Source organism: Microcebus murinus, chromosome 8 (genome assembly GCF_040939455.1).
Source record: "Microcebus murinus isolate Inina chromosome 8, M.murinus_Inina_mat1.0, whole genome shotgun sequence".
NCBI lineage: Eukaryota > Metazoa > Chordata > Mammalia > Primates > Cheirogaleidae > Microcebus > Microcebus murinus.
In genome coordinates this window covers 81,521,559-81,548,405 of record NC_134111.1, presented here as the reverse complement: position 1 = coordinate 81,548,405, position 26,847 = coordinate 81,521,559, and the positions used below count along the sequence as shown (strand labels likewise).

The 26,847-nt window shown below is 33.8% G+C and overlaps 1 protein-coding gene across 46 annotated transcripts in view; it reads right to left on the bottom strand.

Moving 5' to 3' along the window:
• MAP2 (microtubule associated protein 2) overlaps positions 1 to 26,847 on the bottom strand; it is a 278,816-nt gene that overhangs the window by 10,963 nt on the left and 241,006 nt on the right. For 14 of the 46 annotated variants that reach the window (XM_076005881.1, XM_020288234.2, XM_012751467.3 and 11 more), the window contains 7 exons: positions 22,568 to 26,308; positions 22,150 to 22,356; positions 21,844 to 21,978; positions 19,126 to 19,187; positions 15,205 to 15,375; positions 14,090 to 14,237; positions 11,912 to 12,252 (listed from right to left, as the gene is read on the bottom strand). In XM_076005881.1, coding sequence (XP_075861996.1) covers positions 11,912 to 12,252; positions 14,090 to 14,237; positions 15,205 to 15,375; positions 19,126 to 19,187; positions 21,844 to 21,978; positions 22,150 to 22,356; positions 22,568 to 26,308 — 4,805 coding nt within the window. Of the gene's footprint in view, positions 1 to 11,911; positions 12,253 to 12,296; positions 13,799 to 14,089; positions 14,238 to 15,204; positions 15,376 to 19,125; positions 19,188 to 21,843; positions 21,979 to 22,149; positions 22,357 to 22,567; positions 26,309 to 26,847 lie in introns of those variants that run through there. The other 32 variants (XM_020288245.2, XM_020288251.2, XM_076005889.1 and 29 more) reach the window with 12 other exon arrangements.

Here is a 26,847-nt window from a genome sequence, read left to right as displayed (position 1 = left end):
CATGTGTCTTTTGAACCTTGAATGTTTTGGAGGACAAATAAGCAATGTAAGCATGGAAAGAAAGGTTTATTTTTGTTATTGTTGTTGTTATTACTATTTGCTCATTTGTTTTGTCTTACTGTGGCTACTACTATTCTTTCTACTCTTTCCCCCCCACCTCTGAAATTGCTAAAGAGAAAAATCACATTTTCAGGGCTTTAGGGGACAGTTTATCCTTTTATTAAAAAATCTAAATAAATTTACCCTAGATACATAGCTATCTACAAGAATGTTAACACATCTTTTAGTATTTGCAAGAAAGAATCAAAAATTCAAAAGGACATTGATTTTGACTTTTTAACTAGGCAAAGCTTGAATCACGATGCCTGCCTAACATTGTCAAGATAGCTTGTCCCTTGTAGGGAAATACCATTGACAGCTCTCATCAGCAACCCAAGGGAAGGGCCTCTTGTCAAAATTTGAATTCAGAAGACTGAATGATTGGGCTACTCTTTAGGGCATAAATAAAAATTCAATTTAAACAGGGTGAGGGATATCACAGAGTCTATATCTAACGATGAGTGTAGATATACTGTAAGAGTTTCATAGAAACTATAGATGCAGATAGTTTTAAACCAATAAAGACTACATTTAAAAACTCATAGATAAATTATTTTCAGAAGGCAAATGATTTTGTCTATGGCTGTACCACCATGAATATGCTCAATCTCATCTCAGAAGCTAAACAGATTACATTAGTTCTTGGGTGGGAGAAAGCAAATAATTTTGATTTATTTTTTGCAATAATACTTTAAAATTATTATTCATAAATATATAATTATTTTGACAATGAAATAGACTTCCTGTGAGCCATTTTACTAATCTTTTGAGGATATATAGGGTTTCATCTTTTGTTTATGAATTTTAATTTGGAGATCAGTAGAGTATCAATCAAATGACTCACTGCCAAGTGATCAAAAACCAAACATTAAATCTGATTCACTTATTGCAGAAATGGAAATTCCAAATTTAGTTGCATAAGTCTGTTTGACATTAACATTTAATCAACTGTGTGATGATGTTTATGATTTCCAAAACAAATCATTCAATCCTAATGGGTCCCCTCAGCAGCATTTTTAAGAGATGATTTAGAATCTTAAAATCTACAACTTAAAAGCTGATTTCAGTTTTACCCAGATTTTCTAGAAAGTCATAGATTTTCTACTGAAACAAATGGCTGGACTTTTTCAATGGTAGACTTTCTCAATCTATGTCTGCTCAACCTATCATGTGAAGCAGACTTTACATATCCATTAATAACATCCTTTACATGTTTTCATATTTCAAGAGCTTCCTAGTATAAAATGAGGCAAATTATGACAGAATAAATGTAAGTGGCCCCTCCAGAACTTCATTTTCCATATTGCTTAATGGTTGGATAGAGAGAAACAAAACCACTTTGTACAGTGGGCACTTGACACTTAGTAAGATTCACACTCTAGCTTGACAACTTGCACCTGAGCACCCACATAGTCTATGTGATTCACATTTATGCCTTAGCAAAATTACAAATTACTTCACGCCAAAAGTCTCTAAGGCCATTTACAAATAATTAACACCTTGGAGTTACTTCCACAAATAACAGCAGTCATTAGAAACCATTTCATAAAATGGAAAAATGCAATAGATGGCTGCTGTGAAGGGTAAGACCATATTCCAGGTTAGTTCTTTTATTGAAGAGTTGAGTTTTAACTCTCTGGGTTCTATGAATGGATCTATTAATAAATAAGACAGTTTTGGGGGAATTTTCAGTTTTAGAAAAACTTTTGTTTTCCTAAAAGTCTATTTCAAGAGAAATTTATTTTAATGTCTTAGATATTATTGAGAAAAAATGTAACAAACTTCTATTTAATAAATGAACTAAATTTCTATGCTTATGGTATGCAAAAAATTTGAATAATCATTATCCAAGATTATCCCTAAGTCACATTTTAATCTTTGTCAATTTATTTCAACTGAATTTTTTACTTGCATTATTAACACATAATGAGGTGATTTGAAAGAGAGTGATCATCTTTTTTTCTACATCACAGTGGAAGTGAAAAATATTATATCAATCAACTGGATCATCTTCCTAAAGCTCTACCCTATTCAAAATTCCCCCCAAATCACTATTTCTTATTAAATGCATCAAAACTTCTTAGTGAGGCAGCGAGAGTGCTCAACAATTCTGATTTGTGAGACTTCTCTTCAGCTATCCTCTTTATACTTTACATTTTGACCAGACTATGTTACATTCTAAACTTTAAAGGATTGCTTATTTTCAAATTTATCCTCATGCTTTCTTTATGTTATTAATATCTCTCTCTAGAATATCCCCTTTTCAAGTTGATTCCATAACTGATTATTCTTCAAGTCTCAGCCAATCAATATATCCAGTGGGAGGCTGGCAAAAAAGAATTTTAATCTCATGGGTTTTTATGCAAGCATTGCGGATTTACTTGCAAAGAGATTGAATTTTCATTCACATAAAGGTCAGATAACATGAAGAGTTATATAAGTACAGGTTAATGTCATCGAAAAATTAATAAGAATTATTTTATTTTAATTTTAACTAATTCTATTAAAATGTATTCTTCCACTATGATAGAGAAGAACATTGCAGTTACTTTCTGGCTATTCCCTGAGTGACTCTAGTTGAATTTTATAATAATGGATTGATTGAAATGACCTACTACTCTATTCTCTCTTTGCATATAAGTTCAATGTTCCTTTAGAGAAATTTACATTTTTTTCTCTAAAATTGGGTTGCTCTAGGAAAGGATAGGAAGACAAAATGTAGAATATGCCTGCAGACAAGAACAAGTCTCTTCTACTATTTAGTTGGAAATATGAAACAGTAAAATGAAAGAAAATATATTCCTAACAGACAGTTTTTAGCAAAACAATTCATAAGCCAGAGGCATTCATCCCAATGTCAACTTGAATTACTTGAGCAATGGGATTTTGATTTTTTTTAAAATTTGACATTCTTTGATGCTGCTTTCTTTATCAAAAGACCCACATGTCAGCTCGAGGGGAAGAAATACGAAGAGTAACTAGGATCCCAAAATTTGGACTCTGTGTAGACAGACCCTCAGGCATCCTATAGGTATGAAACTCAGTTGCAACATCATTTCTTCCTTCCTTCATCTGAAGTTGTCTCAGAAACAATGCTTTTGTGAAGGGGTATTAGATAATGACACTCAAATGACTTCCCTTCAACTTTGCAGGGGATTAAGCTTCTCCTTTGTGTTTTCATCATTTCTCAGGAGTGCTTAAAAATTAAGCCCTCCTTTATCCTTGTACTATAAAAAATGCTTTTCTGTCACTCCCCAAAGTATTTCCCATTCCATAACATTCAATTTAATAAAACTATTTAGCCTCTGTAAAATCCTGAGGCATCATATATGAATACTAAAACAAAGTATGACTACCTTGGATATTACTGAAGATTAAAACTTCTCTGGCACAGATACTATTCTTCAAAAATTCATCTGTTAAAAATCTTGTACTCTGGATAAAATGTATTCAGGTATGCAAACATTATAGTCCATTCAGAATTTTAATGAACCTTGCCTACTCTGAACAATAGTTTCTTTAAAACCTTTATATCAAATATAAACAACAAATATATTTAAATATACATTTAAGTAGAAATAATTGTTTATGTTAAAATGCACAATTCCACAAAACTCCCCCAAAAAGGTTAAGTTGGAGGGAGCAATTTTCCTATGCAGGCTGTGCCACATAGCACAGAAAGTAGAACCACACTGAAAAACTTAGGGGTGAACAAGACAATGCTGAAGAATTTAGAAAGAATGTTTTAGTGTAGTAGACATTAACGAATTTAGTCATCAGACACATTGTTAAAGATTTTTAAATGGTCTCCCAATGGGAGCTGGAAGAAACATTATGAGCACAACAATCATTGTGATTCATGAAAATGAACAGATGAGTTTTTTCAAATTAATAAACTATAATTTCTTGACATTAAATTTTTTTTCTTTAGTTTAATTCTTAAGAAATTCTAAGGAACAGTGGGCCAGGTCAGTGAAGAAAGTAACTTCCAAATAGTCTGCTGAATGATCTGAGATCAACCTGAGATTCAAGGTTTGTTCCCATGTCCTTGCTTGGCTTGTCAATGAACAGCTTACAAAAAAGGGGGCTTGACAGATCTCAACTTTGTAAACCCAAAGTAATATTTTCCCATAGTTTTTGATAATTAATATTTACTAAACCTAGCTCCAAAACATTTCATTACCCTACAAAAGATTTTTGAATTGCAGCTATAAAATTCCATTGCATAAAGGCAGGGTTCCTGATCTTAAGGAGCTTTCATTTTAAGATAATGATGACTTCAATACCAAAACAAAACAAAACAAAACAAAAACAAACAAAAACCTTGTCAATATAATGTAATGCATTTTGTTGAATAGTTTTTCTTCATGCTGGGTTGACTGACAGTATTTTAATTTAGCACTTATTATAGCCTTAAGGTGATGGTAAGAAATGGCTTGAAAAGAACTTAATATTAAATGAGGGCAAGGCATTGGGGAGGACAAGAAACAAAATAAAACAAACCAAACCAAAACAAAAAGCCTCCTTTCTGTCTAGATCGTAGAGACCATGCCTCATTATCTCCACTTCCCTCTTTGGCATTTAGTACCTAACAGTCTTAGTAAATGCTTAATGAAAAAATAAATATATGAACAAGAAGAAAATCTCATTCAATCTTTCTCTCTTAGTTTTATATTTTACAAATATTCATGTATGTTAATAGCATATAAACCTTTGCAGTAGTAACCATCAACATTTCATATAATGGGTGAAAAAATCCTGTTTCATTATAATTTACTCGTAGTCTTCAGAATTAATACTTTAGTATAAAATTGAAAGTAAACCATTCAATTAGCATGCAAAAGGCCTTAAAATGGTCTGAAGATAATGCCTAAAACTTTATAATAAATACAAAAAAGACTCCACTCTACATTTCACTAATTTTATTCCATCCTTCCTCCCTCACTATTGTTTCATCTTCCCTAATTACCTTCTTCTATTTCAGAGATTCTGCTCTTTTACTCAACTTCAGCTTGCCCTTTGTGGCACAAACACATGAATTCTATTAAAATAACCAAATGAAAGTTTTTTGAGGACCTATAATGCAAAAACACTATCATACTCTAAGCAGAATCATGCATTTAAGAGCTTTAAACTATTTAAATGAAATAGTATTATATACAAGAACAAGTATTATTTTCTTGCTTCTATTATTCAAATAAGAAATCTGAGGACTAGAAAGATAAGTGCTTAAGGTCACACAATACTTTAATAGAAAACCTGGACCAAAAACTCAGGTCTTAAACCCTGGTCCAATATTATTTTGGCTAAAATTTACTGTGGCCTAAACATAGGAAGTTTTTTGGGTAATAATTGTTACAGAATAAGGCATTCACAATCATTCAACAATATCCCTGGAAAGAATGCAACTCTCCATGAATATGGTACACTACATTCATTCAGTTTTCACTGAATAAATATTTATTGGGCACCTGCTATGAGTAGGGCCCTAAGGACCATATGGATCTTGTCTCTGATTTCATGGAGCTTATGGTCTATTAGTTGAGATAAGATAGACATTAAACATCTAATTATACAATGGATTGTTCAATGACAAACATGGTAAGAAGGTTTGGCTACTGAATAAAAAGTAGACCAGGTGGAGCAAAGAACAGATGGGGAGATCAGTTCACAACTAACTGCTGCAGTGATATCAACAAGAGATAATATATCCTGTGCTTTGGTAGCATAGAACAGATGAGAGATATGGGCAGATTTAAAACTCAAAGTTTGTAAGAATGTAAAACTTTGAGTTAAAACTGTGAGCTATTCAGGTTACAAACCTATTAGCACTTAAAGATGGCCAGGATATTGGATGAGGGGAAGGGAGATGAAAGACAATTCAAGAGTTTTGGTTTAGCAACATTAAAGTCCTGTTACTTGAATAGCTGTAATGATGCTAAAATAAGGTAGTGTGAACTTTCTACTCAAAGGTCTATGTGGCATCAGTCACACCGCCATCCTTGCTGTTCCTAGAGCTTGCTAGGCCTGCTTCTATCTCAGGGCCTTTGCATGTATAGTTCCTTCTGCCTGAAATACTCATTCCCCAGTTATTATACGGCTTATTCCTTTACTTCCTTGGAGTAAGGAAGGATTTTCTATTAAAATATCACCTTCTGAGGCCTTTCCTAGCAACTCTATCAGAAATGCAATTTCCTCTCAACATATCCTAAGTCTCCTCATCTTAATTTTTCTCCTTTATACTTAGTATATTTTAACATATTTTTATATCACTTTTTTTGTTTGCCATTCTTCCTAGAATGTAAATTCTATGAAGGCATATTTCAGAAATTTTTGTCTGTTTTGTTCATTATTATATTCCCACTATTAAGCACATAACATGGTACATAGTTCTTAATAAATATTTGTTGAGTAAATGATTGAGTGAATGTAAAAGTTTGAACTTCTGCAATTATCAAAGAAATAGACAAGTCTCTATTAATTTTGAACATTCCAAAGTTGATACTAGAATTAATATCTTATCATGGATCCTTGATATTATCTACAGAAATTCAAAAGTTAGCTAACTAGACTCTATTTTAAAACCTTAAATTTTAAAATTAAAAAAAAGAACCTGGCAGTCGCAGGAAAAAAATGATAAAAATGCAACATAACTTTACAAATTTAAGGTAGTATATTAATATAACATATTTTGGCCAGGCGCAGTGGCTCACGCTTGTAATCCTAGCACTCTGGGAGGCCGAGGTGGGCGGATTGCTCGAGGTCAGGAGTTTGAAATCAGCTTGAGCAACAGCAAGACCCCGTCTCTACTATAAATAGAAAGAAATTAATTGGCCAACTAATATATGTAGAAAAAATTAGCCAGGCATGGTGGTGCATGCCTGTAGTCCCAGCTACTCGGGAGGCTGAGGCAGAAGGATTGCTTGAACCCAGGAGTGTGAGGTTGCTGTGAGCTAGGCTGATGCCACGGCACTCACTCTAGCTTAGGTAACAAAGCGAGATTCTGTCTCAAAAAAAAAAAAAAAAAGGAAAAGAATATAACATATTTTAATAGTGTATCATATAACACATTATTTGCATTATTTTATAAAAAATATTATAAAAGTTCAGAAGCTCCAAATTTCAACCCTGATGTGATAAAAACCTTGGCATCAATGGCATTGTTTAATAAAATTACCATTTTCATATTATATAACAAAAGTTAAAGCAAACAAGAAATATTAAAGTATATAAAGTCCCATACTTTGTAGATAAGTGATTAATTATTCATTAAATACAAACTACAGACTCTCACTTTAGAGCTCAGCCATTAAAGGATGATATTAAAAGTTCCATATGGATATGTGGGTAACATGAAAACATTTGTTTACTATTCTGTGAAAATGTGAGGGTTGGATTAGAAGGAGATGAGTATTTCTGATTTCCAATATCCTTTAATTCAATAGGTCCATATAGAACTGAGAGATAGAAACTAGATTGCTTTATTTCTAGAATGTGATGATATGCTTCTAATCTAATGGATTTATCTAAATAAATTTTTTAAAAAAATGCTAGGGCAACATTGACTGGGAAAGTAATACACTGATAAATTCTACAAGGTTCTTTATTTAAAAGATGAATATTGCTTTTTCTTTAAACAGGAATGACTTGCTTGAAGATGCCACCATCTTTAGCCTCGCTGACCTGAAAATGGCTGACTGTCATCATGAATGAAGCAAAAGCACATAATGTGCAAGGCAATCAATCAAATCCACAGACATGGCTTTGCAGAGGTCAGGATCTAACTAACCACTCTATCCAATAAGAAGTAAATGAAAACAACTTCTGTGAAATTGTTTCATCAGTAACTTTCAACTATTACAAGGGCATATGTAATAACGTGTACTTTTTAAAAGGTGAAAGATTTATACTATCTGAAGAGAAACCAGAGTAAACTTGTATATAAACCAGAGTATAGCTTTTTAAACTGGTCTTCATAAGGCTAATGGAGAAAAAATGAGAAATCTGTCAAAACATGTAGGAATATTCCATGTAAATCAAAGTACCTATAAAAAGTCCTGATTTATAGATAGAAAAGGTAAAAAGCGCCAATGAGTTGTTGATTAAATTTTTTTATGCTACGTGTTTAGAGAAATTGTTTATTTTCCTATATCTGTTTAATTCAAACAGCCCAGCAGTATTCTTACAAAACTAACATTATTTATTCTAAAATTTAGATTTAATGTAGATGGGGGAGCCAACTGAATAGGATAGTTTCAAATTAATACACTTCATAAGACAGTTTTACCTGTGCCTTGAGCTAAGTAAACCAGGCTTATTATCTACAGTGAATATGGGATTGGATATGTTCTTTCCAGTAGAATGAATTTGTGTTTTATTTGGAAAGATTAACTTCATTGTTTTCTGTAAAGCTTCTCATATCTTCAACTAGTGTATCTATTCCATTAGGCATTGATTTGCCTCGCTGACCTGAACCACTGAGCTGAGCCTCTCTGCCAACAGAAAATTGGACTTTAACGGAAGAGATAATGGCTATAAGCACAAAATCGATACACACAGAAGAGCAATAAATGTTCAAATAGGGAGCAAATAATAAAATTCCCCAAGTTGGGGAGTTATGTAGGCCCCCAAACACAAGAGTTTCCACTCCTAATTCTAAGTGCTTACACAAAATTTAAAACAATGATGAAGATCTCAGAATTAAATCATTTATATACAACCTAACCACTTAAAGTTTTACCACCGTAGAGCCTGTGCGGAGGAACCAAATTAAAGTTACATCTTCAAATTTACTCCTATCTTCCCTGTTAAGAATTGTATGAACTTGTCTCTCAATACTTAGAGACCACATATCACTATTACAAAACCTGGCTCCTGCAGCTATTGTCTTGTCCTTTTCAATGATTCTAGGTTGGCCACTATCCATTCAAATGTCCTAGGTAATCAATTTACAATTGGGAACAACATGCTAGTTGCTTCAGTTTTTTCAATAGTGTGCATTTATAGACATTCAAACAGATAATAAAGAACTTTAACATATCATCTTCATAATTTCTAAGAAGCCCTAATACAAAACTTTTTTCCAGTCATTCTATAAAGTGGGAACTCTATACAGTCAAAACCTCCCCTCACTCCCTGTATCTGTGATCATGCACTGTAAAGAGGCTTTTAAGGGGATAGTGCCCAAGTGTTGAGTGATATAATTTTCTTACAAAGACAGCTCAGTTGCAATGCATATCAATTTTCCAATTCATTTTACCCTCCAGTTTAAATGCATTTATACCATCTATCACAAAATAGAAGGCAAATATCGTCCATCTGTTTCTTATCTTGGTGAGGAAACATCTCCTGCTTCTGCAAAAAAGTTACTTCATAACTCCACTGGTATGGACTTTTTCCAAGTCATCTGATGCTGAGACAGAATAATTTTGCAACAAGTTAACACTTGCCTGATGAAAAAAGAGATTTTCTTCAAATGATACTGTGATTTTGAGGCTATTTTTATTCTTTCTGTAATTTTTATGTCATATGTCTTTACTAGTCTTTAACTATCAAAATCTCTAGAGACGTTTGAGTTCAGCTCAACAGAATAAGACACTTATACCAATTTTATGAATTACCAAATGTAGTAGAAGTCAATTAAAATCATGCATAAAAATACTCACAACTAGATATGATAAAGAAGTAGAAAAAGAAAACAGATATTTTCATATGTAAGGATTGATTTACTCTTAGAGATTCCTGCAAAGCTGAGGCTAAAACCACTCTTTTTGCTTCTCTACCTTAAGGAGTCTTTTGAACAAAATCACATATTGTTAAATCTATACCAAATTAGAACAATATCTTTTCTCTTTTTATTACATTTTCTTTTTAGTTTTAATAAAATATCACCTTGGAGATAATTTATATTTCCTTGTGACTCTAATAAGAAATAGATTCTTTTAAGCATCAATATTTTCTACAAAATAAATCAGTAAAGCCCATATTTAGTTCAGGAGAATATTAGGACATGGGGATATTTATAAAAAGAGAATTGATTTTTAAATTTCTATCATAGTTACTCTATTTTAAGGGCTATCTCATCACAAGCTAAAATGAAGAAGTTTCCAGTTGGTATTAAATTGATTTTACTCAACTTACTCTTTTAAATTATTTATGTATAAATATAAAAATAATGCAACATTTGGATATTTCCAAAAGGCCCCAAATATTTCCTTTTCTTGAATGTGCAAAACTCTGATGAATACAAGAATAGTTCGAGTCTTTTGGAACTTAGTTTGAAGCTTAAATTTGGTAGAATTTTGATTTTCCGTTTTTGTTAAAAAAAATTCTTTCATGAAGTGGGTTTTATATGAAAAAAACTTTCTCATATCTCATATTTTTCATAACATCTTTCTATAAAAAGCATCTTTCTAAGATTATATTATTATAGGAGGTTATAGTTGTTCTAAAAAGGGTATATTGATCTCTCTATTCCTGCCCCATTGGTTAGTTTTTTCAATTCCTTGGGCTTTCCTGAACAGAATCCTGAGACAGCAAAGAAGTTTGTTGCTAAAAGAAGGGGCAACATTGGATTTTTGTTTCAACGGTGAGTAGGAGTACTTCATAGCTTTACATTTTGGCAAGATCTTTCTTCTAAACCTGCCTGAAAATAGATTTTCTTTGGCACAAAGGAGGGATACCAGAAATCAGTGGCAGAAAATATAAGAAAAGAAAAAGAATATCAGAAAAAAATATTGAGTTTTAAAAGAAAAGGCTTTTGTGGAATACTGAAAGGGCATTACAAGTTTGTTCATATATAAAGTTATAGCTTTCATCCCTTCTTTCAAGAATGGATGTGTTGTTTTATCTCTTCAATCACAAAAGTTGAACTATTGTGTATGTAGATCAATTTTATAAGGGAAATACTATATAATATTTGGATAATTTCCTTCCAGGCTAATTGCTTTGTCCAAACATATAGTGTATAAGCAAGGTTCAGGTGAAGACAGTACTCAAGGACCTCTGCTTGGAAAAGATATGAATGTTTGCTCTGTAGTTGAAGTTAAAAGTTATTAAGTGAATTCAGGTGATGAGTACTCCAAAAACCCAGATTTCACCACTATATGAATCATCCATTAACCAAAACCACTTGTACCCTTAAATCTATTGAAATAAAAAAAGTTAGTAAGTGAGCTTTACTAATAACTCTATTCAGTACAATTAAACTTAAGTAGAAGTTTAAAGGCTACAATTTTATTCATCAGAATCCAACAGATTTATCTATTACCAACATGAATACCCACTCCTTACAATGTTTGGTCAATAGTAGCCAAAGGAGAAACTTGATGAACCATTCTCATATTTTGGAGTGAACATGAGGAAATGGTAGAAAAACATCATAGGAAATCCTTGGGAAGGAGATAAAATTGGAATCACTAAAAGACAGCCAAATGAGCTAATGGTCAGAATATAAAATAGAAAACTCAAATTTACATCATAAATGTAACTTTAGTCTCTTAAGTTAAAATCCACAAAGCAATAGAGACACATTCAGAAAACATCTGTTAATCAACTAAAAGTTTCTCCTATATAGTTAAATCATTTTTTTCCAGTAGTAACCAGAAGGAAAGGACATATCATATTATTTTCATTATATTTTATAGGCTAGCTTCAAATAAGGTCCAAATTCTTAGAATTAAATTGAAACCAGTAACTCTTTAACAACTCTACCTCCTTTGTAAGAACCGTTAGTTTACAATATGAGGAAAGCAACGTAATAATTAATGAGACTTCATTTCTGGGAGCAAATATGTGTTCATGTGATTCTTACCTGTCCCCCCTTAGGCTGGTATTTGATGTTGTCTGTCGATCCGATTTTGGATTTGACATTCTTCAGGTCTGGCAGCGGTTGGTTAATAAGCCGAAGCTGCTTGGGAGTAGCGGGAGATTTTGGAGGAGTACGTATGATGGCAACTTTCTTCTCACTGGGCACCAAGATGGCAGATTTGGGGGTTCCTGGTGTGTGAGGGGTCCTGGGATAGCTAGGGGTTCCCGGAGTGCCTGGTGTGCGCGAAGAATAACTTGGTGGGGTGCCAGGAGTGATGGCAGTTGATCCAGGAGTAGTGGGCGTTGAGGTGCCACTTTTTCCTGCTCTGCGAATTGGCTCTGACCCTGTATTAACAAACATGGTCAAAACCAAACCACAGCATCAGAAAGTTCTCCTGAAAACATGCTTCTTCCCTAGATTGTTTATGTTTACTTTCTAAAGCATTTAGAAATATGTACAAATTATCACAGTAATGCTCAAAAAGGTGACAGCCTCCTTTCTTTAGGTTCATAACTGGAGACATTCTTTTGAACATGCATTGCCATTGACACAAAGATAAAACCTGATTGTTCCTCATTTATTCTCCTTAATTCTTCTTATGAATGTGTCCAAACTATTGTCTACTTGTGCCCTCATTAAGACATATGGATCTGCCTCTAGTTGGAAAAAGCATCTGCACTTAACATTGTAGGTGGACCCATATTTAATGAAGATTCCTTGAATGATATGTTGATCATTCATTCTTCTATGCAGTAAATTCATTCTGAGGTCCAGGTGAACATACAACATAGAACCATTATTTAGATCACATGGTTTTGGTTTGTGTAGAAGGGTATTTATTAAATCAAGTTTCAATATTACTCCCTTAGCTTATATTGAGGAACAGTGTGAGTTGCAGATGTGTTTATCGAAAGCCATTAGACATTTTTCTACTATATCTTGTATTCCTTTTATAAGGAAACTTATCTCAGTGTTTTAAGCCAAAAAAAGTCTATTTTTTTCTTTAGAATACTGGGATGTCCTAACAATATATCCCTGGAAAACTTTATATACATGATTGTGTTTTTTCCTTTGTTTTTATCACTGGTTTGGCAGTTTGAAGTTAAATTCATAATCCTGCACTATTAATTATTTAGGATCTTCTGAGATGTATTTCTTTATCTCAAGTTAAGCTCAGCTTCATTTGATTATTTCACCCCGTTTTCCTATACTATGTTTCTCTTGTATTATCTTTCTGAATGTGTTTTGAATGCCATTTCAAATGTTTTTATGAAAGAATTATATAAATAAGAATACAACACATAGATTTCAAAGCACTTTTGTAAATACCAAACAATTGATAACCAAAAAGACATGCACCATACAGTAGTTAAGCGCAGCTCTTATTATTCCTAATTAAGAAATGAGAACATTGAGGCTTATTTACCCAGATGCTGCTTAATTCTAAGCCAGATACAAAATTTAACTTCTGAGAATTTACATTTTTTTAAAGCACTCACATTTCATTTACAACTTTTACGGGAAAGGCATAAAGGCATTTTTATTTTTTACTGTTGAATATACTTTGTAAAATCAATGAATCTTCTGAAATTATATAGAGGATAAACCTGTAACTTGATTTTAAAATCATTAAAGTGAAAGGAATCTTAGAGATCATCTAATGCAATTGCTCATCAGTGCAGAAAATTCTTTCTGAGAAGGGGACATTTAGTCTTTGCTTAACTATTTACAAAGAGCAAGCTCAAGAGAGTTTTTTAGATAATTGTGACTACAGACATTGTAAATGGGTACATTAGCTTAGGTTCAATCTCCTGGAGAAACAAAACAATTTTACCTCTTTCAGTGAACAGTTTTCATGTATCAAATAAAGGTGCCCTGTGTCCTTTTGCTCTAAATTTGAAGCAAGAGAGGAAATATAGTCTTAGAAAAATAACTTCATCTCAATCTTAGTAGATAATAGGGTGATATGTTCCCATTTCCTCTATAAATTGTTTTGACTCAAATAGCTATTTTGGAACCATCTATAGTCTGTTTTTTCTGATGCTTAGTACAAATATAATCTGTTCTTCATGCATATTTTATTAAAAAAAATTAAAATACAAATATATAATAAGCTTTATGGCACTTAAAGGATTTTTTAAAAAAATGATTAAAAAGAAAATCAAACCAAAATAGACCTACTGGTGGTCCTCCGTGCTGAAGAGGAGATGGAACTATTGAGAGAGAAGGAATTCTCATCTCTGTCTCCTGATACACCTCGGCGAGGAGGAAGAATGGAGGACGGTCTCGGGAGAGAAGAGCGCTTTTCTGGGCTCTTGGTTACTCCATCCTGATTGGGGAAAACAAAAGAACTTTGAGTTCTTGTGAATCTTTATTTTAATTATATGAAATGATTACATCCCTCTAGCTATTTTTTCTTCTGTGCTGATAGATGAATTTCTTCTAATACACAGTACTGAATATCATACACTTATAAGCATTTCTGCTTTATGACTTGGAATGAATTCATATTTGCCTAAAGGTTTTATATAAATATGTTATCTTAGAGTTAGTCCTGATAATTAATTGTGAAGTTTAAGTTCTAAATGATAATATGGGTGAAATGAATTTACTCTAGCAAAATCTCCAGAAAATTACTAATTTGACTAAAAATATTTACTAGCATGATAATTTATTGATGAGAAAAGACTGACAATAGCTCATTGCATGCATAATATTTCTAACAATGACCACTTCCATATATTGTGCACTTATGTGACAAGAACTTTATGAACTTTACATCTATGTATGATTTCATTCTCACCACAAAATATTATGCATATTTTTAAAGCTGAAGGAACAGGTTTAATGAGCTTATGTAGTTTTTTTCAAGGTCACTGAGGTGGTAGGTGGCAGAGGTAGTTTTAAACCATGATGTATCTGATGTTGAATCTCATTTGCTTTTACATTATACACAATATAATTTGTTATTATACTGTCCAATATTATATATATCATATGTAATAGAACATATTTTGTTTTGTTAGTTTTTATTTGATATTTTACAAGATAGTCAAATTAATAAATTGATAATGGATACTATATCTAGAAAAAGACATTTTCTTTTTTTAAAACTAGGTAGACTATCAAAATTTTCCATTTGTATTTGTTTATGATAGGGTCTATTTTTTATATGTCAAACAAGTTAGAATTTAAAGTGCTTGCCTTATACATTTCCTGAATTGTGTCCTATAACCTTCTCCCCAATTATATAAATTATATTCCTTTCTGCACCTGGCATCGACCTGCTGCCTTACCTTGTTCCCTGATTCTGAGTGTGGCAAACGGTCTGTGGAGCCTGCTGAAGTGGGCTGTACTAAAAAACTGTCAGAAAATGTAGCCCTTTTAGTCGTGCTAAGGCAGGCTGAGCTGTGTCTTGGGGACTTTGTGCTACCCTGCAAAGCAGGAATCTTTGACAAAGTAGAATTCTAGCCATGAAAGAAAACAAACAAAAACACAAATAAACCAAACTATGAAGTAAAAAGAAAATTAACATATAAGAAATTAAATGTCTTTCCTTACTAAGAACACATGATAATCAATGACAGACATGTATAGATAGATGAGAACCACAGATTTTCATTTAACAACCTTTTGAGCTGGAACTAAACAATACTCACATAAAAATGTCTGCTATACACAAAAACAAAAATATTGCTAAACCATTTGACTTTATATTAATCAAGTCTAGAACAGATATCCATGTTACTTGTTCTCCTTTACTTCCAAATGTTGTGACTGTTTTATGTCATAGTATATAGTAACGATGCAATGAATAAGTTTTGAATAAATGATGAGTGAATGAATGGATGGGTGGAAGGATAAAAAAAGAATATTGTTTAGATGTGGAAAATGGGCTTTGTGAAATTCTGAGATAAAAGCAAATCTTTCTCTCTTTTTAAATAAAATAAGCCTTATGATAGAAAGAATATTACAAATAGTAATTAGTGAAACTCTTACTGGTTTAAAAGATAATGCTAAGTGTCTAAATTTTGGTTTTTACAGATGATTTTATATATAGTTCTCTCATTTAATGAGAATATCGATAAAAGATTCTTTATGGATTCTATGTATATGATCTCTAATTAATCTATAATATAAGCCATACAAAGATAACACATTTGGAAAATATCTTTCTATATCCAGTGTGTTGGAATTGTTCCTCTAATAAACACAGCCTTTGAGGTGTACATATAATCTACATCTTGATCATGTTTCAAGAACTTTAGAATGAGGAATATTTGAAGCCTAATAATGGAAAATGTTTTTTAAAGATTAAGAACATTTATTTTCACATAATCTACATTTATTTCATGAAAAAAGTTACAGAGTTTATATATAATGAGTTCATTTTATGAGTAAAACACATATTGGGGACCAAGTTATACCATAGAATTAATAAATTTTTTGTGCACAGACTATAGTCTGTATGATATGTTATAAATCCTAAAAAAGGAAAGTCAACATGGAAGAGATTTCCCATAAAATCACAAGATTTAATTTATAGGTATTGATAACCTCTGGAGAAACTTCGCAAGTATAACTGGGTAGGATGTATGACTTTTGGAGAAAGCTATGCTGGCATGCCATGTCTCAGGGGAGACTGTTAAAAATACAGACAAGTATGACAGAACCAAGAAGATTATTATCTTCAAATAATTCATTTGACTTAGCTGTTACAAAAATAGCAGATAAAACTGAGATTTTTTTTACCTCAAGTTTTAACCTTCGTAGCCACAACAGAGACATAAGCATTTATAGTTAGTTTGTTTTAAAGACCCAGTACCTTGAGTTGAAAATGTAATTGGGTTGGTATAAGTCATTCTTTTTTAATTGATCCTACTCACAAAACAGTGAACTTCAAAAATGTGATATAGAAACAAAAATGAAGTGATTGGATTGACTCTACATTAACAGAGACAACTATTAATGCTAAACAAACAAACAACAACAGAAACCCAAATGAAATGCAAGAGTATGTGTAGGTCAGGTTTATAACAAAGAGTAATTGATTATTCAGAGAACTGTTCTGATGTATGTCCGGAATATCAGAGATAAGTCAAGTAAGAGTTAGTCTTGGGGTTTAAGGAAATTTACAGGATGAGGATGAGGTATTAGGAAGGAAAAAAGAGGGTAATACATGAAAAATAGTTGGAAAGAATGATGGGCTAATTTCTTCAGAAAGATGACATGGAAATTTAAAGGAAAATAAGTTAGTTTTGTGTCAGGTGATGCATATGGTTTCTGTCAAAGTGTAAGCATTAAATGCCGATTCTGTTGAGTTACTGGAAGACCAGGGCACTTAAACATTTCCTAAAGGTTTTCCAAATAATGTCCCCTTAAAAATTCTTTTCCAAAAAAGGGAAAGTTCAGACTTATTTTCTATATCTGTGCTTAAAAACTTCCAACATTCAAATACTTAAAGTAATAACTAACAACTATCACTATTTATTGGATGAATGCTATGTTCTAGGCATTATACTGTGTACGGGTCTATAAAATTACTAGATTTAATTTTCACAATTCTCTTATTATATAAGAATTTCCCCTTCCCTTTATCTTTAGAAATTTAAAACACTGGAAGAAAAAGGTCATATAGCTAATAGATGTTCAAGATTTGGACATGTTCTGTTTCATAACCCTGCTTTTAACCACCACAATTCGCTAGTTCTCCATCAGAAACAGAGGTAAAGAGATATAGATCTTGAAATCACATTGTGCTTAAAATAAAGCCTAATATTAATATTTACCAAAGCTATAAACTCTATTACTTGCCATATGTTCAGGAATATGTCTGAAAACACTTACATAAAAATCAATTATCTTCTTTTATCAATGTAAAAGCCCTCAGGTTCAAGATGATATCAAAGGTTTGACTGTCACTGGAAACAAATCACTATTTTTCACAATAAATAAAGGCAGTAGTCTATATTTTATCCATTTTGAGAAAGCTAAACTAAGAATTGTGATTTATATATTATGTATTTTTGCCGAAACCCAGAACATTGTGATTAGCCAGTAATCAACATAATTCAAATTATCTGTTGGAATTTTGGGATTTTTATTAGTAGTCATTTAATTTTTTTCTTTCAATAAAAAGGGTAAACATATTTCCTGTTGGCTTTGGTCTTTAAAATATGGTTAATAATATAAAAATAAAACTCACAAAAAAGAAATAGAAAAAGTTTGTACACATATGAAGAAGTTAAACACCATCAATACAACCAAATTAAAATAATAATATATTTCGATGACATAATTTGGCAAATATAAAACAATATACAAAAATATAGTAATTATAATATGGATACTCTGATATATAGCTGCCGAATGTATAAATGGGCAGAACTTTTCTAGAGGGCAATTTTGGCAATATATAGCAAAAACTTTGAATAAAACATTCTTTTTGAAACAATAATTTCACTAGTAGGAAGTTATCCTATTGGAAACTTAGCCAGAAAAGATCTCTACAATAATATTGTTAAAATAACAATAACAGGGAAAAATAATATGAATATCAATTAATAGGAAAGTGATTAAGTATATCATTGTAAATAAATAGAATGAAATATTGTGTAATCATTAAACTGATTACAGGAATGTTTAATGACATGGAAATATGTTTACTATTTAATTAAAAAATCAATACACAGTGTTTTCAATTTTGTTATTAAACCTATAAATGTGTAGGAAAAAATTAAGATTTTATATCAAAATGAACTGTAGTTATCTTTATATAAGCGGACTATAAATGATTTTTTACTTCTTTTTGCTTGTCTACATTGCTTCATTTGGTCATATTTTTATTTTGTAACAAAACAATGAAAATATATTATAAAATATAGTTAAGGTTGATTATAATGGCTTAATTTGATTCTATTAAAAGTAAATAAATTAGGCTTTCCCATTTTTGCAAGATCAATATGCTGCTGTTTTATATGTTTTCATCTTACTAATTAAGAGGCTGTCCAGCTGGGTCCTCACTGACTGTCATCATATGTCCTTCCAGAAAATGAAAATCCATGCCTGTACACCCCTGAGAATCATTCTGGGTGAGTGAACAATTTAAAATGACTTTCAAGAGTAAATATATAAATAATATCAAAAGTTATTAAGACGTTGCAACTAATACCAAAGGAACTTAAAAGGAAGAACAAGGAAAAACTTATTTTACTCACGGAGACTTTGTCCTTTGCCTGTTTAAATACACTGGGAGCCAGAGGCGATTCCCCACCTGCTGCTGAAAAGACACAAACAAACAACTCTAAACTTAGAGGCTAAAAATGCATTTTTTCAATACTCTTTGAATATTCTGTTATGTCAACAGACTAATGCAAAGCAAAATTTTGCTCATTTTGAGACTCAAATTTAGTAACTAAAGAAGCCCGAGTAACATAGCATAGCATGTGGCTCCAACTATGGTGTATGCTAATTAGTATAATCCAGTGTTTATTAAAGCACACCAAATAATTTTCTATCGGTTGCCAAAATACCTTTGAATCACTAGCATATGAGCAAAGATCATTTAGAACGGAAGTTATAAGAATAGCAATGTGAATGCTGCAGAATTTAAGGAAAAGAGAGCTGATTGGTGTGTAGTGTTGGCATGCTATAGAAGAGTGGTTGCTCAGAGAGATTTCTAAGCCCTCTTCTTGTTCTGGAAGCCACTGACATACCTGCAGATATTTCTGCATTTTACATTCCAAACTGTCATGATCAGCCAACCCCCCTTTCCCTCTGTTCTCCTTCCTTTCACAATATAAATGACACACTTGTTTGATGTAAACATGTACCACATGAGAAGGGAAGAAAAATAGCTTGTCAAGGACAGAAAATATGAAAGAAAATTTTAAGTTCAGTAAATATATAACATTTTCTACACGTGCATTTTCTGTATGAAATTATTACCACATCTGTTACTGCTGTTTCTCTTGCTGCTATTTTATACTTCTGGTTTCAATTTTGAACTCCATATCTATACCATATTTTCTGTTCATGCTTACCTGACTTGACTTAAATATCTCTCATGATTTAAAACAATTCTGTGTTTGGAAAATCATCTGTATTTGAAAATTGTGCTTAGAAAAGAAAATATTCAAGCTTGTGTGTTTACTTTCTTCTTAATTTTCTTTCATAAAATAGAAACCCTCAGGAAAAAAATACATGTCCTTCGAAGTCCTTTGAATGAGTTCAAAAAGGTTTCTTATGCCATGTGCAGTTTTAACACAAAAATAATAACTGTCTACAATATGCTTTATGCTATGTAGGGCTAGCTAGTAAGATTATACACAGATTCTACAACCAATTTTTTTTAAAGCAGCAGCGCAAACGATGCCTTCTATATCCTATCTCAAATTCTTGTGACATAAATAGCTTGCTTCAAACCAATGTCATTTATGTTTAATACATGCTTTCTCTTAGAGTACCTTAATATTTAACTAGAATAAAGGAAGATCATAATTAGTCTGAAGATCTTAAATTTCCTTTAAAAAATAAATAAAAAAGGCAATTAACTTCAGTGTGGTAAATTAAAAACCAATGACATGTAAACACTTTACTAAACCATCCCACATTTTCTCCAAAATTCCATAATCCTGATGACATCTTTCATCCTTGCAGGTAGGTTATAGGAGTTTTACACCAACCCAAGAGATTCTGCTTGCCCAATCATTTGTCTAACTAGCAGAAAAATCCCAAGTTTAGCAAGGCTAAAAATCTGATGAAATGAACTAAGATATAAGATTAAGAGATGCTGTGTTGATTCCTAACTCCTAACTTAGAGGCATTCTTCATCTTGAACATCTATCAAGGTTTGTGTATACATAAGCCTTCCATTTTCAAATCCTGCCTCAGATATTTGCTCTTGAAGGAAAGCACATGACATGATTCCTAGATGAAGAACATAAATACAAAATACTTAGAATTTTTAGTGACTATTATAAAACCATCAATTACCTTGATTTTCTTTTTCTCACAAAGACTAATGCTGCTTTTACTCTTTAAAATCATCAAGATTTATCTAGAGACATTTATGACATATAATGGAAAGAAAAATATTTTTTTCTGATTTAGCAACCTTATATTTTGTAGACTACAAATATGCCACTTAACAAACACTAAAATAAAATATATTGCAAATTAAGATTATCCTAGTACACATAAACACTTTGCACTGAAATTTAGAAATAAAGTTTGCATTATAAACATTTGCATGGGTTTTTATGATGATTTCTAATACACTTTATTCTTTTGATCTACCACCTTTTTAAACTTAGCAAGAGTATATATTTGAAGAAGATGGAAAAGTAAGTAGTTAGCAAAATAGAAATAAACCTAAGTTTATTTCTAACTTAAGTTCCTTTCAAGGAAGCAAAATAATTTTGCAAACCACAATGTCACCCCAGGTTTGCTTCTCATTTTCAATGTCTAAATCACTATGCATTCTTGGTGATTTTTAGTAAATTCATCAACATCAGTAACAGATTTGGCAGTAACAAAGTAGAAAATAGAACAAATATGTATGGGTTTAAGCATGAGAGAGATAAATAAGCAAAATAATGAGAATGCATACCACGGTTAAATTCATCGCCATCGTCTAACCAAACACACACAATGAAAATAGGAATCCCCAGAACGTGACACTAGAGCACAATGCCAAGATACAATCACGCACTGTTATGTCTGAGCATGACAAAGAAACAGATGGTCATGACCTCTTCTGCAAGGAGGGGAAAAAAAAAGAAAGAATAATGATACAAGACACTTAATAGTAAAATTGTTCATGACTGCTAAGATTCTTGGAAAGAAAACAAAATGAGAAGCTGCTACAGTAATGAGATAAAAAAAAATACATGTCTATGTTTGCCAGTCACATTGCAGAATTGAACAGTCGTCACCTGTGGTTTTCCGCTTAACACAGGAGAGATGAGTTGGTCTAGTATATTTGATAGCAGGTTTTAAAATGAATTTCCTGGAGGGAGAGTGGGCCTGAACTTCTGTTTTTTTAGCAAGTTCAGCTTTCTTATAAACTGCTATGAATAAGAAAACACAAGAAGCACACCATCAGGAAAAAATAAACACTTGGAGCAAAACCAAATGAAATTTCATAAATAATCATTTACCACTGTTAGGCAGTTCTTCTACAAAAGAGTAATAATGAATTATTTCAAAAACATTTTTAAAGAAGTGATTGTTAAATGAACCTTTTTTCCGTCTCACTTCATCTCTGGAGACTGTGCTAGGTTCCTTTTTAGCTATTTTTCTTTCAGGAGTGGAAATTCTGCCTCTCCCGGTTTTAAAAGGCTTTTCTTTTCTATGTTTCTCAAGAGATGATCTCCGAGCTTCCTTTTCAGCTTTCTCCTCTTTAGGAATAGTTTCTAACTGTTCTGTCATGATGCTCCTATCATCATCTGCGGATCAAAGCAAACCATGACAACAACAATAACAATAAAAACATTAGTAACAAATGTACAATGTCCTTCGTATATTTAACAAAATGCAAAAGAAAGAGATAAAGGGACATTTTTAAAAGTTTAAAGTGAAAAAAAAATTTTTTCCCATTAGGTTATTGGGTTTGATTTGGAAGTAGAAACTTAAAAAAAAAAAAAAAGTAATGCACACCTTGAGTGTCCACCCAGAGGCTGTCAGCATCCATGATGGAGTCATCGATGGTGGTCTCGTCTTTGTAATCGTCATAGGTTTCTGTCTTATATTCTGAGAGGGCAATCTCTTCTCTCTCAGGGGAAGCTGGAGCCTCTGGGGAACCATCCTTGGGTCCTGCCTGGGCTTCAGCTGCCTCTTCTATTTCGAGCTCTTCTTCATCACGAGGGGACGGTCTCCTTTCCACGTCAGGCTGCTCTAGGGCTGCAAAACGCACACTGTGGGAACCTGATTCCCCTTCATCAGTTGTGGTTTGCACAACGGTGATGAAATCATCCTCGATGGTCACAACAGACTCAATGACTCCTTTGTGTTCACCTGGGCAGGTCTCCACAAATTCCTCCCTGACACCTGGGACACCAAGGTCAGTAATCTGAAGGGTGTCTGAGCGGAAGAGTAGTTTATCATATTCTCCTCGGGCTTCTATCTCTTCTTCCTCACTCGGAGCCTCTGCTGGTTCAGACACAACTGCTCCAAGCAATGGCTCCGTAATGTCAGAGGGTGTGATAGATATGTCTGGGGTTTCCTTGCTTTCATCTTTGGACAGTTGAATAAATTCCATCTGGACATCAGCTCTCTCATCTGTGACTAAATCAGCCTCTGAAACAGCAGGTGGGCAAGGTATTTCCACCGACAATTTGATAGCAATCTCATCTTGAATTAGAGATGATTCTGGAGAAATTTCCTTCTTGCCCTCATCAGGTTTCAAGGACTCCATGGTGAGGCTTTCATGCTCACCACTAGATTCATAGGACTCCTCTTTGTCTACAGCCTCCTGATGCACCAAGTCGGGCTTGGCCACCTTCTCTTTGACTTCTGTCTCATTGACTTTGGCGCCTTCTTTCATGTGGCCAGACTCAACACTCATAAATGCATCTGCCTCTGGAGGCACTTCGGATGAGGGGGTCAGGTCCTGTGTAGTGTCAAGTTTAAACTCTGTTGCCTTTCCAGCATCTATGTTTAGCCCCGAAGCCATCTGCCCAAAGTCACTAATTTTAACATCTAATTGACCCTGGGTGGCTTTCTGGGCAGCAAAATCTAGTCCTTGTTCAGCTTTTTTGGATGGTTCTACCTCAGCCACCTCTGGCACTGAACTAAGGACTTTCTCTGCTTTCTCAGATGATGCATCTTTTGACATTGTCAGTTCTTTGGCTGAAGCTTGTTCGTAGGTTATTCCTAAGTCAAATGTTTCCACTTTATCAACAGCCTCTTCTGTTTTTTTGGCATGTTCTTTTGAGTCAATGAGTTCTTCACTCTTTTCTGGTACAGTATCTAGCTTATCATTAACTTTCCTCTCTTGGTCAAACTCCCTATCCAGTCCTGATTTGTCATCAGAGATATGTGGGGATGCCTCTTTCTCAGCACTGAACTCATCTTTGACTCTTCCAGCAGCTGCTAGTTTTACTTCAATCAATGAAAGGTCTGTGGCCAAATCTCTTCGAGCTTTATCATCAGTGCCTTCATAAAAGGAACCACTCTCCCCTGATAAATTTTCACTGTCTTGAACAGGTGATGGGAGTGGGACTGTGTATTTATTGAACACACAGTAGCCCAGGTCTTCAAGCTGACTGTCCGTCTTTACAACGATGTGGTTTTCATCAGTTACAGGGGGCAAACCAGTACTACTCTCCTCAACCACAGTCGCTGATGGAACTGATTTTCTCCTGGAAACCTCAGCGTCTGCACTCACAGATGCTAATCTTGACCTTGTGCCTGCCAGATCTAGCATTTCAGGCAAGTCAGGGGCCATGACAGTACCATTTTTGTAATAATCTTTGGCTAGGAAAGGTGACTCACATGATGTCTCCACTTGAGTAACTTCTTCTCCAGTAGCTTTTTCTTTTTCTATCTGTTTTTCCTCTTTGCTTTCTACTGGGAAGCAAGGGCCTTTCTCTACTGCAGGTGTGGTGGCTGGAAGGTAATCATCCCCTTCATCCATACTTCCACTAGTGTTGGTTAGAATATCAGAAGCCAGAGGAGAAAGGTCATGACCCCGACCAAAGTTAAATCCAAGGGCTATGGAATCCAGGCAAGACATGGGCAAATTGATTGACATGCTTCTTTGTTCTATTGCAGATCTACCACCAAGTCCTAAACTTCTGCTAAGTGTCAAATCATCCTTGTTCTTACTGTGGAGATCCCTTTTCTCGCCATACACTTTTGGATCAATGGTGAACATTCTTTCTTGAGGAGAACTGGGTTCTTCAGGTAACTCAGGTGGATAACTCTGTGCAAGAGTGCTGTACCCTGCTTCCTGTGCCAGAGCACTGGGCTGGGAATCTTCTGCTTGAAATCCCTTGTCGCCATTTTTGTGCATGGCAGATATGGTATCAATAGACTCAGGGGCACTTTCTCTAGTGTCACTCAGTTCATAGTAATCACTGCCCGGCTGAATGCTTTTGCTTACTTCTTCTTTCAAGGCAGATGTCTCAAAGTACTTGGACATTCCTGACTTGTCTTCATAAAATGGCATGTCAAGCTCGGCTGATGTTGCAGCCCCAACTCCTTCAACCCTATTAGCTTTGTCGGTAACTTTCTCTTCAAAAAGTTGCTGGGTTACACTCTTTTCAGTTAATACAGCTGGTTCGGTCATGACTTTCCCCAGTGTCTTAGAGGTCATGGTTGAATCTGTAATTGCTTGCTCCAAGCTTACAGGGAATGAGTCTTGTTTTAACATATCTGTGGTAAACTCTTGGCCTTCCTGTTCTTTTGAGAAAGCGTACTCTGTGGAGGTCTGAATTATGCCTGTTTCTTCATCTGCCAATTTTAGGGGTCTACTCTCTTTTGGCACAGCTTCTTTGTCAGAAATGGTTGTTTTTTCTTCAAGCTTCAGCTGAGGTTCCTTTTCAGTAAGTGTAGGTTCTGGTCCACTGGGGATGGAAGTATCTTTTTTCTGCACACTCTCTTGATTTATGGCCCCTATTTCTCCCCCGAAAATTTTCTCCATAATACTTTCTTCCACAACTGGAATGTGAGCATCTTTGGGTAAGGCGATTGCCTCTGAGACTGGTGCTTCTGCCATTCTGTCAGTTGTATCTTTATGGGGCTCTTCAACTTTAGAACTATCTTTGGCAGTAGGTGGGCCACTGGTTTCTTGCACAGATTTTTTGTCATCTGGCTGGAAGAAGGCAGGGGCAAAGGGTGATGTTTCTGTAATTACCTCACTCTTCATGACATCTACAGGAAGAGTGAAACTTCCAGCTTGAAAGGGACTTGGCATGGGAGAATCAAATTGTCTGCCTTCCCATTTTGGGATGTCCTCAAATACATCTTTTTCCCTCATAGGTGTCAGGGGGCCAGGAGATATTGGAGCAACTAAACCCCACTCATCTTTTTTTGCTTCCATCGGCATTTCAATGAACCAGTCCTTTTGTTGTTTGGGAGCTGGAGGCTGTGCAGGAAGGTCAATGCCAGGCACTACTAGGCTTGGTTCTGTCTTCTGTGTCGTGTCTTCCAGGCTGGTAAAGAGAGTGTGCCCAAACAAAGCCGGAGAGACTTTTTCTTCTTCTGTGCCTTGCATGTCCTTTTTATCAGGGTAAGTTTTAGTTGTCTCTGGCTGAGAAACTAAGGCAGCATGTTTAAGGTCTTCACCAGGCTTACTTTGTTTCTCTGACTCCTTTTCCTTCTTGTCTAAAGGCTCAGCTGTTGAGGGAGTCAATTCCTGCTGATCTTGGAACTCCATCTTCGAGGCTGTAAGTAAATCTGAAGTAATTGGGTTGATTTTTAAATAAGTAATAGGCAAATGCTTTCAGGCAATAAGCTTAAAATTATATTTTGAAATGATGAATGAATGATAGGGCAAAAAGAAAAACTATGGAACATGCAAGCATGCTATCCATTTAAAAATCAATATGAAAATGGCAGTACTAATATATGTGTATATATATATATATACATATATATATATATATAGTTACTAAAATGAACTCTGGTTGTAAATTAATGTGCACAGGAATTAGAAGATGAGTACACTTCTGGATACTCTTTTGTTCTTGTTTGTTTGTTTGGTCTCTCCTAAACATTATGTGATGGGTATTATAGTAGGAAAAGATTCCCATATATGAATTTAGCAAATTTATAACATAAAGGTTATAGATTAATGAATATTGAATAAGTAGCTAACATTAGGGTACAAAAGAATATATGTCAAAGACTAAAAATAGGCCGGGCGCTGTGGCTCACGCCTGTAATCCTAGCTCTTGGGAGGCCGAGGCGGGCGGATTGCTCAAGGTCAGGAGTTC